The sequence below is a fragment of the Aptenodytes forsteri genome, unplaced genomic scaffold (genome assembly GCF_000699145.1).
Source record: "Aptenodytes forsteri isolate BGI_AS27 unplaced genomic scaffold, ASM69914v1 Scaffold191, whole genome shotgun sequence".
NCBI lineage: Eukaryota > Metazoa > Chordata > Aves > Sphenisciformes > Spheniscidae > Aptenodytes > Aptenodytes forsteri.
The window spans coordinates 173,342-191,547 of record NW_008794630.1 but is presented as its reverse complement, the minus strand read 5'-3'; the positions used below and the strand labels follow the sequence as shown (position 1 = coordinate 191,547).

Sequence of the window (18,206 nt, the reverse complement as noted above, 5' to 3'; positions counted from 1 at the left end):
GTCGAAGAAGCAACGGAGGTGGGGGGGGGTGGGGGGGGGGAAGGAGAAGGGGAGTCAAGGGAAGTCTTATCTGTTACCTTTTATTGACGAAATGCTGAAGTCCAAACCAGAGAAGATAAGAGTGAGAGAATGTGCTACTCATAGTGAGTTTTCAACAACACAAACAGCACAGTAGCAGGCATGAAAAGCCACTGCAGTCCATTTTAAATCGTTTTGACTGAACGAAGCCTGACGTGCTTGGAATATCCACATTTTGACTCAAGGTCTTAAAAGAGATCCAGCCTTTGGGAATCAGATGCATTCTTGAAAATACCAGTTAGGAACAGAGTCTCATAGTCAGTCTAGATCCTACGTGAAGATACTTTTCAACACAAGCATCCTGTGTTCCAGGCAGCAGGCAAGGCTGGTGGTTCCCAACGGGGATCTGACACAGTATGAGAGTCCTGTCACTCATTAGTCAAGGGCTCGTAAGGAAGCACGGAGGAGCACTGGCTGCCAAATGCACTCCAGATTCACAAATCTACCAAGCAGCAGGTGACCCTTCCTCCTCTGGACACTTGACAGGATCTATAAGCTCCAGTTGTGGCTGTTTTTTCAACGTGAGATGCCACCACTCTTGCAGGAGAGTTTGACAGTCTTGGAGAAGGTGGTAAGAGAGGGCTGAGTTCTGGTTCCAGAAGGTGTCATTAACTCACCCCCATCCGACAACACGCCAGACAGCAAAAGCAGCGGGTCCCAGCCAGAGGTTTGGAGCCAACTCCACCATGGCAGAACCTCAGTTACCACCTCTCCAGCTCCGGTCAAGCCTGTGCCACCACATCTTCAGGTTGCGGGCCCGGCACCCAAACATTTGCCAGCAAACATTTCCTGAAGTCAGTAGGGGAAATTTGTAGAGTGAACTGAAACTGGTATTTGGGCAAGCAACTCTTCCCCCTTTTAAATTTCCTCTTTTACTTGTGTGTCAAACACACACACACACACATAACCCCCCCAAGGACTTAAGCATCCTGCCGACAGAGAGCGCCTCTTTCAGGGGGACCGCTCCTCTCTGCCACCAGGTTTAGGGCAGCCCCCCACCATCACTCCAAGCCGCACGTGCCAGCGGGGCAGACCCCCGCTTCTTTCAGAGAAGGAGCCACAGGCCTTCAAACACCCTGAGCAGAGACAGGAAAAGTCTATTTAAGCAAGGAGGGAAACAACCGAGTGCTGTTTCAGGCCAGCAGCAAAATTAAACTCAGCTCAAATTACCCACCGCTGCTTCTAAGCTCCATAGAATAATAATTTCCTTACAAGAAGTTAAAGAATTCAGCTCCTTCTCTCTAAATATTAAACGTGAGCACACGTTTAACTTCAGACAGCTGGTACCCCAATGGCTGTAGAAAAAGCAGTTCTCACCAGCAGGTAAGAGAACATGAACTTACAATTCCCCTACCAACATGTGATTATTTCTATGTACCTAATTCTGCACATTCTAGTAATTAATAGATCTTCAGAAGTAAATTCGGTCACAAGTCATTATTTCAAGCTCTGTGCGAGGAGTTTTGAAGTGGACTCCCCGACGTGCCCAGTTCTAAAAGTCACTTCCACCACCGGGTCAGGTTGGAGCGAGCACACTGCCCGCTATCTGCGCCGCAGCTGACCCCTGTGTACCAGCCACCCTCCTTCGCGTTGGATGGAACCCAGGAGACAACACACTCGGGATGCAAATCTTCCATGCGTCCTCTTTGCACGTGAACAGAGGGTTTTTAAGCACAAACCAATGCTTATCACTCAGTTAATGCAACCGCTACAAAAACACAGTGATCCTTCCTCCGCTTGATCACATGCTCCTTATAGGATCTCCAGCAGCAGAAGATCTGGTCGCTTTGGCTACTGACAGGTGACATTTGAGGAAGTCTGTCTTCATTTGCACTACCTGGAGGCAGACCACATAGTTGAGAAGCAAAACAGAAGGATTTCTTCTTAATTTTTGCCCTACAGTAAACAGGGGTGGGGGAAGAGGAGGACGAGAAGGTTTATGGGAAGTCATGGAGACTTGCAGTCTGCTGTCCAGAATTAAGTATTTCTGCTTTTAAACTAACTTATGATAATTCATGGAAGACAAAAATCAGGCAGATCTTGCTGGTCCAGTGCCAAAGCTCAGCAAAACCATGCAGATTCATCCCTCCCCCATTAATTTCACAACCTCAGGCTCAGAGCAGAGGCGGCGGCAACAGACCCTCTCTGGACAGACGAGTGGTGGCAGGGGAAGCCCAGCGTCTCAGGCTGCGTGCAAGCTCAGCACCAAACCCCTTTGCACCGTCACATTTCGAGATTCTCTCCACGATGGACAACCTTTAAAATTATAGGTAAGGAAGAAGGGAAGGGGAGAGGGGAGTTTCTGCTCATGTCACAAACCCCTAGGAATCACTCTGCGCTGTCATCCCTGCCCATCACACTTACGACACCTCCCTCGTGGCACAACCAGCTCTTCCCTACAGCAGCTATTTCTGAAAACTCCAGAAAGGACTATCCAGAAGCCCTAAAAGCAAAGTGGTGGGAGAGAATACCTTTAATAGTGAAGTAACCACACAGATGGCTAAGAGAGCGGTTTTCCCCTCTGACAGGTTACTGGATGCACACAGCCCGCGATCAGGCAGCTCGGTTGCTGGACACAGACAAGCAGTGCCTCCCCACCACCACAAAGTCACTCACACGCTTCTTACCATTTTAAGGAGATTTTCTACTTTGCACGGAACACGCGCCTCCCACCAGCCTCCGTTACAAAGCGATGCTGGGAGCCAAATGTGGCACGTGAGCAAGCGTTCAGCTGTTCTGCAGAAGTCTATTCATGGATGCAACGCAGTGCAGAATCCTGCAGACTATTCATACTGGTGCCGTGAAACGCTAGACTCCCACCCTCGGCAGAGGCCAGTGGGACCCGTACAGAAAATATTAACGTGAAATCCTACCAGAAGCCATTATGAAAGACAGAAAGCGAAGAGATGCGTGGGTATTACCTCCCATCTCCCTGTCGAGCGGCGGGTCATCGTCTGCCATGGAGAAGTCCAGAGATGCTCCTGCTATTTCCAGCATATCTTCATCACTAGTGCTGCTCTGGAAACTCCCCCGTCGATAGCCTTTCTGATCCATGGCCAGAGCTTCCAAACCTGCGAGCAAAGGGAAAATTTTTAGGGCACAAGCATGAAGACTCATTTTCTAAGCCAACTGGACTGACGCCCACTTGACACTTTGTCCTGAAGACCAGGAGGCCGCACTGCTCTTCCCACGTGAAGGAGAAATGCAGCGATACCACCTGAAGTTTGGGCTAGAACAGGACAAAGCTGGATGTTCACAACTCCAAGCAAAGCTCTTGCGCTAGACTTCACGTTGCCACATGCCAGAAACAAACATCAAGTCCCAGTATGGCATCTGAACTCAACTGGAAAGACATACAAACACAGCAGCAACAGGGTGGCCAGGTTCTTAACAGAAAACAGGTTTAGAAAACTTTGCACATCCAAGCTAAGCCTCACAGAGGAAAATCCTTCCATAATACGGGATCTTACACGCATATCCTCTACTCCTCAATCCACCGCCTGCTGGAAAAGGGCTCAAACTGGATTTTGAATAACCAGCTGCCAGCCACGAGACAGGCTTAATCAAGGCCATGAGACCGACAAACTGCAAGCAACCGCCCCAAAAACTAGAAACAGCCCCGGTTCTCAGCTGCCCGTAGCTCAGGTGCGCTGTCCCGTGTCACCCACCGCCACGGCTTTCACTCGGGTGCATCAGAGCTCCGCTGGAGGTGGGGTCGGGATCATTTCGAAAATTGTCATACAAAGTCCACTATCTGATAATCGTGTACAAGTTAACACTAACTTCTGCGACTATGATCTCAAACACAAGAGCAGCCCGAATGCCTCAGATAATGTTTTTCTCTATAGAAAACCAATTATATTTCTAAGTTCTTGGTCTAAAAAGCCTCTCAAGGTATTTCCTTTTTCTCCTTGGTATTTCCCACAAAGACTGTGAATCAATTTCCATCTGCTGACCACTACCAGACAGAGCAATTAGAAATCCACTCTAACAGCAGGTAAAAAGGGACTCAGGTCAACACCACGTTAGACAAGGCAAGTGACATCCGCTGATGTATTTTCTAAATAGTCTCTGCATGTGCTCTCAACGGGTTTGCAATGACTTTTTTTTCCTCTTTTTTTGACCATTTCACCTCCCACGGTGTCCTTGTATTTACTGCTAGAGCGTTGTGCAAAGCCCATCACGGAGGAAGGACCCTCGCAGCAGAAATGCAGCTGTGGTGCTCTCCAGCTGTGCCAAGCTCACCTACCTGTCCTTCTCCGAGACGCAGGCAAACTATCAAAACAACCCAAGTGAACAATAGTTCTTAACCACCCACACATGAAGCTGCAAAATGCAATCTGGAAGTGTGCTATTAAACTTCATAAATAACCTTAATTAAGTACCCTTGACCTGCTGGCGGACCTAGCCATCTCAAGGAGCTGCCCCTGCCAGACCACGACACAAGACCCATTGTCTCTCCTCCTCTTCTCCAGGATGGCAGGGAAATTACAAAAGCACAAGCTCTGAAAACATAATAATAAACTAAACTGGAAAAAAAATTTAGGTCTCAGCCTCAAAAATAGCTCTTGCAACCTGAAAGTGGGACTTTTTTCATCTCAATGAGATGATGGGCCATGTTTGCTTTTCTCTTGCAAACATACATGTTTTTCAAGAGAATTATAGAGGAACCAAATATGCAGCTCAGCCTTATTTCAGGAAGGGAAAAAGCCAGCCAGCACTTTTAAACAGTATGCATTACACACTCTGCAGAAAGCACTTCCTATTACCAAAAAAAAAAAAGCCACCACACCACACAAAAAAAAGTCTTGGCATCATACGAAGTGACGCACTGGGCTCTTTGCTGAGCCGTACTCTGTGGAACACTATGTTACTTAACTTTTAAGCCCTGTTTACTCATTAAACCGGGTGCAGAATACAGCAGTAAAGAAAGTGCTGAGCACTGGCTGAGGGGCAGTGGGTGTTCGGGAAGGCACGTGAGCTGCCGCACGCCGCCCTGCCAGCAGCAACGCTTTTAGCACACTCCGAAAGCACAGAGGCGGCGCGGGCTGCAGTCCTGCATCAGCGTGCACAGAGAACCGAAGGCAGGAGAAACTGAGGAATTCAAAGCTATTATTTGCCAGCTAAAAATAATCAAATTTCATTAAAGTGCTGCGGTGCACCTCCGGTAAGCTGCTTCCAGGGAGCACACTGGACCTCAGCTCCCAGCCCAGGAGGCAAGGATGGCGCGTTTCACCCCGGCAGAGAACTAAATAAACTCTGTGCTTGTGTGTCGCAGGGCTTGTCTGCAGCATGACACAGTTTTATAGGTATTTTCCAATAAGACTCTGTGTGTGTGTGTATATATATATATATGTGGGAGGGGAGGTTTAAAATATGTCTGTATTCACATATTTGCTTTGCACAAAAAGCATAAATTCGTAGCCCTGCCAGAGACTGAGTCCCTCAGCCGAGAAGAAGGCACAACACTGCCAGCACAGGCAGCCAGAAGTCCCCGTTTGAAAATTGGAGCAATGTCACCTCCCGCTCCCCCCAGTCCATCCCCAAGTTTGTTCTCATTACAGCTTAACAAAACAAAACCACACCAACAAGCATACCACCTTCCAGTTGCAGCAGAGACCAGGTAACACCCAGCACGTATGCAGCACAAAAAGCACACAGAAGACGATAATTCAGTGCTCGCTTCTCTCCTAAGTCCTAAAGCAGTCCCTGGAGATCCAGGTTTAAGTCACTTTTTCTTACAAGAACGCTCCCTCTACGGACGAGCAATGCCTTTCCAGGCTAAACCATGTGCACCAAAGAAAAAAGAGGGGGAAAAAAAAAAAAGAGACAGTTCTCATGCTTATCTATGTCGTTAATGTACCGCAATACTTCATTGGGCAACGGCTGCTTCTTTCCTACCAGGTCAGGGGCACTGCCTGGGACACCCCCGCAGCAGGCGTACGTACCAAAAGGCTCCTGGCGCACCCAGCGCTTGTGTGAGTGAGAAGCCATCCTCCTCCAGCTGCTCCCATTCACCTCCTCTGCCTTTTTCAGTCCATCCTGGTTTTTCCCATCGCAGTCAAGCAAAGGGAAGCAACGAAGCAAAACCTGACGGGGTTGGCCCCACGATGCCTGGAAGTGACTCAGATGACAGCACTTGCCACCAGGAAGCCGGAGCACCCCGCTGCCATCCCGCAGAGCAAGCCCAGCCCCAGCCTCTGCCGTGATGGTAGCTTCAGCCCTCGCAGCGCTTTTGAGTCAACACCAGACGTTGCGGGCTCTTCTTCCCATTTCATGCTTCGACATCACCAGCACACCCAGCAAATCTGCCCCCCCCAGCCTCGCCGCAGCACCCGTCCCAGTGCCACCGCGGCACCAGCGCGGTCGCCCCTTCCCCTCTGCCAGGGGCAGCGGCCAGAGGAGCGCGACCGGCAAGCCGTGGCACCGGCGAGCTGCGGCACCGGTGAGCTCCGGCACCGCCGCCACCACGCTCGCGTCCGCCGAGCCCCCAGCCAGCGACGCGGGGGCTCGGAGCAGCCCTTCCAGCACGCAGGTCCAACGCTTCCCGAGTCAGAGCGTGGTAAAAGTTCCCGCAGCGTTTTTTTCGCTTGGGAGGCTTGGCTCCGGCTCCACCAGCACCGCAAAGACATCGCACCAGGAGAATACAACTTAAAAAGGAGCAGGGAAGTAATCCTGACCAGCTGCCTTCATGAGTCATTGCTGCTGCGGGGGAAGGAGCGAGCTTACCACCTAGCGGCTATTTCATCTGAAAAACCAAAGCCCAGGTCACAAAACTGTCCTTTTTTCAGAGACCAGCAAATCTAAGCTGAGCTTTGACAGTCCAGGGCATTTCTTTCTCCCCATCCCCACAGCATCTCTTCACGGGGGCAGGCACATCCCTTCCCACAATTACCAGATCCAGTGGTACACAGATAAGGAAAAACATAGAATAGACCAATTGTAACTGAAAACACAAAGGAAAGGAGAGAAAAAAAGTATCATTTAGCTGTTATGTCAATGCTCCAGGTACCTGGCTGGGAGCCAGCAGAGCAAGGCTTTGCTGCAACATTATCACCCCAGAGGCTCACCTTGCCCTTAAAAATAAAAAAAAAAGGTTTCCCTTTCAGAGCAGAGGAGGTTACTCCACGAGAGAGAAACTTCAGTGCACTGGTCAACTAAGTGAGCTGGTTTGGATTTCGTCGTATCCCAGCCCATGAAACACGTAGCCCTGTCAGGCACAGGCTCGATGTGCAGACTTCCAAGTGAATTGCAAGAGGGCTGGGCACTGATGTTACCAAAAAAAAACCAAAAAGGGAAAAAAAAACCCAAAACACAAAAACCAAAAAAAAAAAAAAGGGGGAAAAAAACCCCCAAAACACAAAAAACAAACAAAACAATTGTAATTTCTTCTTTAACTGCTAAAAAAAAAAATCAAACCAGAGTGCATACAAAGTTGGAGGCAGCATTCACAGAAGAGCTCCAAGGTTTTCAGCCCTCATCTGAAAACAAATCGGGGTTCAGATACCGGTGGAACCCTTGGAAGTATCATTTTGTAGCTTTATAAAAGAGGTGATGCTGTTTTTCTATGCCATTCCTTCCTCCAGTTCTCCCTGCTGTCTGAAATGACTACAACCAGTCTCCCCTTCTGTACAGATGAAACTACACCAACAGGTGAGCCGGATGAGGATCGTTCACACCGTCTTTAAGTTCCCTTCGGGTGCAGTATGCGACATACAAATATCTTCAGGGAAAAATGAAATGTTCTTCCAATACATAAAACATGTTGCTGTTAGCAATGGCTTGGTTTCATAAACAGCACATAAGTCACTTAACAGAAGGGTTTAGTGGCTCAATTAAGATTATCGACGTGCCTTTTGCCATTGAGTTTTAAGTGTACAGTCATAAAAGCATTTATTTACCTACATTCACTTCTCGCTGTCCGCTTGCCTGTTTCTCCTCTGAACAGCAGACAACTGCTTCACCCTTGAGCACCAGTCCCCTTCTCCCATTCCCCTCCTCTTCCCCGAGGAGATGACAGCTCCCTTCCCGGGGTGGCCAAGGGGGGGGCTCCGGGGCTCCCCCAGCCCAGTGCTAGCAGAGGAGCAGGGAACTGGAGAAGTTGTCCCTCTCGGGCTGGAGCAGGGGGCACAGAACCCCCCACCCTACCCCGGTGCACGGGGGGTGCAAGGCTGACCTGGCCGGCGGGAGCCTGCCGCTCCAGCCCACAGCTCCCCGCAGCATCCCGCGCTCCCCGCAGCCCAGCTCGGCTCTCTCCTCGGTGGCAGTCTGAGCAAAGGCAAACAAACACCGGGCGAGCTGTTTGCATTAGGCAAGGGCTGTACGGCCAAGCTGGTCTGGAACAATAGATGGTTTCAGAAGAACTGGGAAGTCTACCAACACAAGCCGAACACAAAGACTCGAATTGTTTTAGGGCTTGTTTGGGGTTCTCTTGTTGTTCTTTGGCACGTACTCACAGGGGCCCCGGGGAGACGATATTCCATGCTCCGGTCTGACACATCCTTCCAGCAAGGTAACACGCGCTGTCACGTTTCACGGGTAACGCCAGAAAGCAGCGTGCAAACCCTGCGACGTTTCAGGTTTCCCCGGCGCTTTCGTACGTCGGGCTGATACAGCGCGTTATCGGATTCACTGCCATCCCGGGACGCTTACGTATTGACAGGCACAGAGACACAGCCGATGTCCTTAAGTCTGCATTAGCATCACTCTTCTTGAATAATTCATCATTCCCCACGGCTTATGCCACTCAGCCCAGTACAGTGGAAAACTCGAGTGGAGGCAAACATCAATCACAGCTGATTTCATCCTCAGCTCGTGAGTAACTACACTTGGCTTCTGAATAAAACCTTGTTTCTGGGAGCACTGTTAACAGAATCACATATACTTGCCAGAAAAGCGTATCTCCAGAAGCAAGATGTTCCAGTATTTTATTTATTAGATTAAAAATCTCCCACAATCATCCACCACTGATTAAAGAAATGGTTTGCTGCTGCAGATGCCTTACATAAAAGGGATTTCTAGAAATAAGAAGAAAAAAAAAAGCAGCCCGTTTCTGCTGCTTTAACAGGAATTTCCACAGCTCACATCAGCTACACACAGTCAGAAGACTTTAGGGAAGCAAAACATACTCGTAAGGCACATTGCAGGAAAGCTCCTTGGGTTTGCTCGAGAGGGCAGATCGGGGTGGATTTTTTTGTGTTGGTTTTCCTGGAGGAGGAAGAGGAAGGAGGAGAACAAGCAACCGAAGACCTCTCTCCTGGCGTTTTCCACACAATAAGCATGAAAACACTTACAATGCAAGAAGTTTTAACGGCTTTGAACCTATTTATTTTTCCCTATTTATTTCTAGCAGATCCAATGAGAACACGGCACTATGTCTCGCGTAGATAAAGACCTCGTTACTCAGATGGCAATCAAGGCAGCGCAGAGTTGTTCCACCCCAACTCCTATACTAATTTGCAATTAGTTTTCCCCATCAGTACCTGGAAGGCATTACCTTGGTAAAGGCCTTGTACAACTTTCTAAAACTGGTATTTGTGAGAAAAATTTTGGCAGTCATTGTATGCATAAACACTGCGCATGCTGCTCCTAATCCGCGGGTACGCGCACATTTAAACAAAAATCAAGCAGAAATGCACTTTCCAAGTGCCTGGGGAAACAAAAAAGCAACAAGAGGGAGTAGGATGGGAACTCTGGAAACATCTGGCTTTCCGACGGGAGAGCAAAGGCCAAGGATATCCACAAAGTGCCCAGGCTCGTTAGTGCCATTACAGAGCCTGAGCCGGCCCAGCTGCCCGCGGACCTCGTGGGCTGCAGAGAAGACAAGAGATGGAGAAGAGCACAGGGGGGTCCAAGTCCTGGGAAGATCTGCTCCCGAGAGTCACCCCATGAACAAAGGGCTTCAAGCAAACAGCTGATACCCTCTCGCTCCTGCACCTTGCTTTCCTTTCCGACAAAGGAGCAGGAGCTCCTTTTCTTTCCTGCGGTACCAACGAGCAAAAAGACGTTACGAGACAAGGATGCGCAGGCAGGGCAGGCAGACTGGAGACTGGGAGCCAACAGCCGTAGGGCTGTATCCCGGTCCCACAAAGCAGCTTGTGGTTTTTATCTAAATCTTATTACCTGCTTCGGTGTCTCCATCCGTGAAATGGGGGAAAAGATATTTAATTCTTGTGGAAATGGCAGGCAGTTGTTTTTGAACTACTTGCATGAAAGGTACCTGCGGGTCCAGGCTAGTGGCAGGGGTAATTCACACTGCGCGGGTTCACTCAAAACAGCCTTCCTTGGTGAAGTGAAATCAATTCCAGAAGCGGACTGCTGCGTTCATGTTCCCCATCCTAACACTGCACTGGGAGCTTTCGCACCGCCACAGCCGCAAGCCCAGGCACGACTCGCAGCAGGTACCGACCGAGACGAGCTGCTCCGGCAGCGCAACGCGGCGAGCACACGGATGCAACCAAAGGCACCGCCGGCCCCATTCAGGACTGGCATCGGTCCTCCGAAAGCCAAAAGAAACGTGTTTTTAGCACAGAGTTCAGCTCAGCTGTCACTGGTAGCACCAGTAAATCACAACTCATTGTTAGAAACATATTTTCTTAGTTCCTTCCCCGCAGTTATCCGCTGCATCAATTGGCCTCTCCAGGAAACCTCATTCTCCCTCCCTCTTCCCGGGCGCACTCCAGTTCTTTGCAATATTAATCACGTTGGGTATAGTTTTAAGCAACTCTGTTAAAACAAGCCAAGTCACGTTTACCAGTCAGCAAACAAGACTGTTTACAACGTTACTGGAATTACCAATCGTTAGGTTGCTAAATCATCTCTGGCAAACCAGGTCCTGTCTCGGCTGGGGGCAAATTCACATTAAAAACTTCTTACAATGACACGAGACAGCGACAGGGAAAGCTCTTGCACAGAGAGGAGTTACCAGCAAGTTTCCGTGCACGAGTGCGGCACACACCAGGGGAAGTGAATGCACCGACGCTGGGCACTGGCCTGTACGCAGTATTCACGTTTCCTACAAATTCAGCAGGGAAACAGGTTTCTAAGCAGTCACTGTCAAGGCGGTGCTAGTTCCCCAACCTGTACAGATCCTTTCTTACCTTCAGAGCTTTCCCTGTTATCTGAAGGGGAATTCTGAAGCGGTCCTACAACCACTTGCAGGTTGAAAGTGGGTTACATTTCCAACAGATAGCATCTTCTCGATACGCTACACCACCTTGCTCTACTTCCTAAAAGCCGAGAAGCCGTTCTTCCTGGTAATTATTGATATGCAACCACAGCTCTCAAACCAGCCCCCCACCCCTAAAGCATTAAACTCCCATTTAAACATTTTTGTCGATATTGCCATTTTTTTTTTCCTACAGTTGACTCTACCTACAAGCTGGGTCCATACAGGTTATGGCCGCTGGAAGCAAACAGCCGCCTGGGAGACAGGAAAGGACAGAAAAGCTGGTACGCCGGTGTACTGGAGACGCCGAGCAAGGCATGCCTCCCCCGCCTGTAGACACCTGGGGACGAGCGTGGGAAGACGCACACAGCCAGACCGACCCCAGCGTCCCTCAGAACAGCCACGCCGCTCTTCTCAGAGGGTTTGATTTTTTTCCTGTTTCACTGGGGCAAGCTTCTGTGACGCTTCAAATAACCGGCCTATTTAGAGAGACAGACTACACCTTGGGTTTCCCAATACCCGCTCCTGTTCCCAAAGTTACGTGCTGCTTATCTCTCCTCCCAGGCTAGACACCTCTGCTTCAAATCCATGGAGACGTGCCTGGCGCGAACCACCCGGGATCCAGGAGAGGACCCACAGCAACGCCAGCCCAGGCCCTGCACAATCGCCGTTCACGTTACCAAACACCACCTCGACTTGCATCTCTCTCGTGACGCTGACCGCTCACCTCCCATTTAGTCAACCAACAGGTTTGTTTTTATCCTCTTGTACAATACTAGCCCATCGTAGCTTTGCTCGAGCGTGGCTCCTCCTCCTTGTCCCCACCGCAGGAAGGCGTCACAAGCGTGCCCGCCAACTCCAACGACGATGACGATATTTCAGCTGTCGTTATCCAGAAACGGCACCTCCAGCGGCGTTGCAGATTTCTCAGCCGTCCGGTCGGGAGGACGACACGAGCCGTCGGGAGAGCGCGGGTTCAGATCGAAGCAGCCTGACCGGCGAGTTTACTGGGATCATGGACATTTCAGTGCTTTTCTCCGGAAATCCCTACTTTTTTTAAGATGCTTCATCATATAGAAATGCAGTAAATGCCGAGACGCAAGTCAGACCGCCTTGCTTTCGCTGGGTTGTTTTTTTTCCTCCTAAAAACTTTTTGTAATTTCCATTTTAACTTTCAGTTAAGAAGCCACGGTCTTAGCTCAGACACCTCTTCCCTGGTCCCGAAGCATAACCACCACACGAAACTCTAACAGCCAAAAGCTTCTTTGCAAACACTTCCAGCTCCTTTTCAGGTTCATGTTTTGACAAAAAGCAGCCTAACTTGAAAAAGCAAAAGACCAAGTTTACAGGCAGTTTGTGACTGTGCCACGCAACAGACAGTTAAGGGGGTTCTGCTACTGGCTTTTAAGCTTTCTGTATTTTCCAGACTAAATTCAGTTATTTACAGCAGTTTCCATACTGAAACACAACCGGCAGCTTCTCTGCCATTACCGCCCTCTTTGGAAATCCAGGATGGTGAAACTGGTTGACTAGCACGGCTCTGCGTAGGAGTATCGGCTGAGCTAGGGCCTTGTTTTCAAAACCTACCTGTGTAGCTGGTAAGCGATGACTCCTAAGTGTCTCCAGGCCATCCTCAGGTTAGCAGATCTTCAACAACATACAGCCAGATGTCACTCCATTCATCCAGCCTTTCCAATGCAAATGGGAAGAGTGCGATTAACACACGACCCAGAGTGAAATAGCCAGAATAAATGCAGGTGGTTTTCATCACGGAGACTGCTTCAGCATTAAGAACAGATCTGACACGGTTTTCATCCTGAAAACATCAGAGTCTTGGATGAAGACTCTAAAGCCACCTCCTGCCAAAATCTCTAGTCTTAAACTGGATCACAACCAAAGCTGTCCTCACAGCCAGCTCCTCTCCTAGGTGAGCTCTAGGAAGCAGAACATCCCTGCGGGCCCCGTTTTCATTAAGGAGGTAGGCTTCTTCTTGGACGACAGTTTCCAAGGCGAGATGGCCACAGACTGTGCTTGAGGAGCTACGCTCTAAAGCCACCTCCTGCCAAAATCTCTAGTCTTAAACTGGATCACAACCAAAGCTGTCCTCACAGCCAGCTCCTCTCCTAGGTGAGCTCTAGGAAGCAGAACATCCCTGCGGGCCCCGTTTTCATTAAGGAGGTAGGCTTCTTCTTGGACGACAGTTTCCAAGGCGAGATGGCCACAGACTGTGCTCGAGGAGCTACAGCCAAAGTCCGCGCTGAGGAGAAGCGGAGAGGAGTCAGGGGCGCCCAGACACACGGCAGCCAAGGCGCTCAAGCAGCCAAGGGCTGCAGGACCTCCCTCCATCCCCTCCCCGTGACAGGGTCCGGAGGGACCAGCCCCACGACCTGCAGCTTCAGTCCGGCACGCTGCAACCCGCGGCAGTTCACAGCAGCGTATCAAACCAGCCACAGCACATCCGCCCCAAAATCAAGTGGAAAAATGACTTGGATGCAAGACGAGAAGGTCTTAATAGAGAAAAGTCTTCAAGGCAGCATGAAAACCAATAGTACTGGCCAAATATGTTTTTTATATAAAGCATTCTTTTTCCCCTTTATGGTAGGGAAGTGCACAGAGTATACGTGCTAGCCTTGTTTAAACCCAGACACGCTTCGAGGCTCGGTAATGTTTCTCAAATGCAATTCCTGATACTGCAACGGGCTGATCCCAAGAACTAGTCTAGCAAGAGGCTTATATCCTCTCCCCCATTCCCAAAAACCTGTCACTGCACCGTCACCCAAGCAGCACAGCTCCCCAGATGTCACGCAGCCGGCGCTCTGCGGCCGTCTTCACCCGCAGACGCTCGGCACACACACACGGGTCCCCTGCACCACAAGCCAGACAATTTCACACCCCAACGCGGAACCACTTGCCAGGCAGCAGCGTTTTTAAATACTCGTCCCCTCCTGTTCACCCCGATAGGGCAAACAAGAAAATAAGTCCATTTATTGAAGGTACAGATAATATTCTATTTCCCGACTAAAGTTAACTGTCGCCGCAGAACTAGTGTTTTGTAAATTCATTTCCACTTTTCAGGTTAAAAACGTAACTCCGAGGCACGAAGAGAACATAAAGCACCCAACTTGGACAAAATCCTCGGTGAGAAGAGCCTCCAGAAAGCCTCCCCGTTGCAACGGTGAGGAGGTTACGGGAGGGTAACTGCTGCTAATCTTCCCCAGGGAGGCGGCGTTCATGATCCGACGAGATGCTGCCAAATTGCAGGGAGAATTACAGCTGGCACGCACCGAATGCTATGAAACAGCCAGGCCCCCAGTGTTGCGCGCACAAGTTACCTTTCCAACATCCCCCTCCCCACGAAATCCACCTGAGCTGCTCAGCGCACGTGATGCAGCGGATTTTATGCGTTTTTGTCAAAGCAATGGATTTCATTCTGCTCACAGGCACCTCCTCAGGCTGACCGGCTATTCGATCCAAAGTATACACGCTCTTTCCTTGTACGGTTGCCAGATGTTTAAAAAAAAAAACAAACCCAGAAGTTCCTGAAGAGGAGATAAAAATGGCATTTTGGAAGTGCTGAATTGCAGCCCAACAGGTCTGAAGCCCCTTGCATTGAACCAGAACAAGCTGGCACGCAAACAACAGGGCTAACTCGCCGGCTGCAATGTTGAAGCAGCTCTCGGGACTCATTGAATTTCTACAGATGTTTCAGCTCCCTACAGAACCAGGACGCACATTCGATAGCTCACCTTCCACCCTCCAACAGCAGAAGCTGCAACATTTCGGTGTGCAAATGTCCTGCAGCTGCCCACGACGCCAGCGCCCTCAAAATACAAAGAGGTTTCCGCATCCCCTTTGGGAAAAATTAAATTTGTCTAGAGAGTAGAGCAGCTACGGCCACCGAAATAAGCAGCCTGACCCTCTGCTTAACTTCCAGCCAGGTTCTCGAGAGGCACCTTTAGGAGTTGAGCCTCGGCGGCGGCACGCCGGCCTCATCCACAGCAGGCAGCAGAGTCACCACGCGGGTTTCAGACCCTGTGAACGGACACCTTCCACGCTGTTTGCTATGAAGTGTTCTGGAAAACACAACTGCGCATACATGTCATCAGGAACTGTTCAATGTATTGTCATGCAGCACTTAAGAGAACATGGACACTATACAAACACACAAAGGATTTTCCCTTTATCGATTATGGCCCTTACGGTCTCCAAGAAGAGCAGAAATGGACTGCCACTGACTGCAGCAGCATTGCTTTTATTTAAAACTTTTTAAAAAGCGATACTGTAGTGGGTGTCATTAAAAAAGAAAAAAAAAAAGGTAATTTTACGTACCCTGTGTAGGTCTCACTACAGTACTTAAATTTCGTGAGAATTTTCTGCTTAAAGCAAAGACCCATGAAGAGGCAAAAAGGACCGTTAAGATGAAAATCAGGGACATGATGAAAAATCTCCCACCCCTCAAAAAGCCACCGGTTGCCTCTATCTGACCAAAGCACTCATCTGGGTATTCTCATCTCCCCGAACTCTATTACCCAAGCATGCCTGTAGCGTCCCTTCTTCTGAATAAAACACATACACATCCACTACACGGACAAATCCAAAGTTCAGTTGGTTGGCTGCTGAAGTTCGACTGAAAAAGAGCCGTACAGAGACAGAAGGAGCTTCCACGGCAGCCTGCTCCGTCCTGGAGACGACCCGATTCGGCCCTACAGCACAGCCACTTCTCTCTTTTCCAGGTGACAACAGGGTGCTGCAACAGCCAGCTTCCCCGGAGACAGTCTCATCCATTCCTCAGCCTTGAGAAACGAATGGCTGTTGGGGAAACCCTCGATGGTTTCACCCTAACGATACAGGGACGCACACCCGACATCCCACCTTCCTCGACACAGCCATGCAGAAACGGAACAGCTATGAAACACCACCAGCGTCACCGCAACAAGCCCTGAAACACTAGTTACGGTGTTTTCACACCACTTCACAGTATCCAAGCACTGGCCTCAAACCGAAAGCACTACAAAACATCTGCAGCGTGACAGCAACGGGCGTGCAGCGCCACAGAAGCCCAAATCATCTGGCTTTGTAGCTTCTCCTATGAAGCAGACAGAGATGCGCCCAGGGTTACCTTGCCTGAAGCGGTGTGCCCGGTCCGTCTCACGCGGCAGGCTCCCCAGGGCCCCTCATCTGCTCTGCCTTCGGATGCTGCCCAAGCTACACCGAGGAGATGGGCAGGATTCCACGCTCAAGGGACTCGTTCAGAAAAGGATCTTCCAAAACCAGGGCTCGCAGTCCTTCAGAAACAACCGCACGTGAAGCTGTGCTGCATAACCAAGAGTGAGGTGTTATTCCAGAGGGAATAATTAAAAGCGTGATGCAAGATGCACATAAATATTCAAACCCACGCTGTCAATTCTGCACTCGGGCACTCAGACCTGAATCCAAACTCCCGGACAAACCCGCTGGATGAGTCTAAGACCTAAGACCAGACAATGGCAACATCAGCCACTGCCAGCCCTCGCCCGGCTGCGCACGCAGTCTGGGGCGCCGGCCGCCCAGCCGGACTTCATCCACCCCCAGAACACCCAAATGACTTGCGATATTATACGGATGAAGCATGCTCAAGGTGAGGAATCGGGGCGGGGGGGGAGGCAGGCTTGCCTTCCTTCACTAGTGACCAGACCCAGGTGGAGACACAGCTGGTGCCACCTTCCACACCAAGGACGGAAGAAGAAAATGAGGAACTGTGGCAGAGGGAAAGAAATAATATGGGTGTTGGGGAAGGAGGAGGTGGGTGAAGGTGGGCACAGGGCAAAGGAGCAGAAGAAGCAGGCGAGCCTTGAGAGCCCACGGAGCCGCAGCAAGCACCTCCATCCGAGGGGAGGATGCCACCGCCACCGCACAGACATGTCCTTGAAAATGTTATTCCCGGGTAAAAAAAGATTTGTGTACATCACCCTGCACTTAAAATTCCCACACCAAATCTAGGCGGCAGCAGCACGAGCCTAGGCGCTGCGGGAGATGTTTCCAGGCATCTCAGCAGCAGGAGACCCTCCCCAAGCACAAAGCCACCGGCCACCGCCCCACGCCAGAGCCGCTGCCCCCCCGCACCGTCAGGCTTCCCCGATTTTTGAAACCCCTCTGCTGAACCCTGCCGCCGACGGCTCGCGTGACAGTAACGGCTGCCGACCTAAGAGCTCGCCCCACGATTCCTCCCATTAAACCAGCTGTTCGTGAAGAGCAGCTCTTTATCCCGAACGCAAGCGACTCCATGTTCTAATTGCACGCTGCAACACGACAATTGCACAACTGGCTTTTTGCCTTGCCAAAACATCTAGAGCCGAAAGAATAATGTATCATTAACAGCTATTTCCTGAAACATTGGTGTTACAGCCACATTTCTTAGTCAATTACCAGCTTCATGGCTTTTTTCTTTTTTAAAACACAAACCGGATCAAATGCAAAACGGACAAAACAATGCTGGAGAACGACTGAAGGAAAGTATTTAGATGAAAAGAAAATCTCGCCTCGCAGCGTTACCCAGTCCTGAAATGCAATGGGGTTGCCAAGAGCACAGGGCAGCAGAAAGCAGCAGCACGGCTGCACGGCAAGGGACACGGGAGAAAAGAAAAGTACGTCTGTGCGGCACAACTTCCCAAGAACCTCCTAAAAAGCACGGCAGGACAGAAGAGAAATGAGCTTGGGTATTTTAGGGCCCATGGTGATTTTCTAAATTCTGCAGCTTTCTGGTAGCTGGGGATCATGACCTACGAGTCCACAGGGAGACCAAAGGAAGTTTGCTGTTATGTTTTCAAGTACGTGTGGCGTACGGCGGGGTTAGAAGGTGCAGGTACAACACACCTCCATTAAAAAAAAAAACCACTTTTGGTTGGGTGCTGCTCCCAAACCATTTCAGCTTCTGGAGTTACTGGAGAACGACTGTTAGTGACAACGCCACAATATCTCGGGC

At 50.1% G+C, this 18,206-nt stretch overlaps 1 protein-coding gene across 1 annotated transcript in view; it reads right to left on the bottom strand.

The window, feature by feature from the left end:
- The window catches only part of LOC103894081 (H(+)/Cl(-) exchange transporter 5), a 41,729-nt gene extending 25,178 nt beyond the window's left edge, over window positions 1-16,551 (bottom strand). Inside the window, exons 1-2 of the mRNA XM_009273393.2 lie at window positions 16,365-16,551; window positions 3,000-3,149 (exon numbers count right to left, since the gene is read on the bottom strand). Coding sequence (XP_009271668.1) covers window positions 3,000-3,132 — 133 coding nt within the window. The 5' untranslated portion in view covers window positions 3,133-3,149; window positions 16,365-16,551. The remainder of the gene's footprint in view (window positions 1-2,999; window positions 3,150-16,364) is intronic.
- Window positions 16,552-18,206: the final 1,655 nt, after the last annotated feature.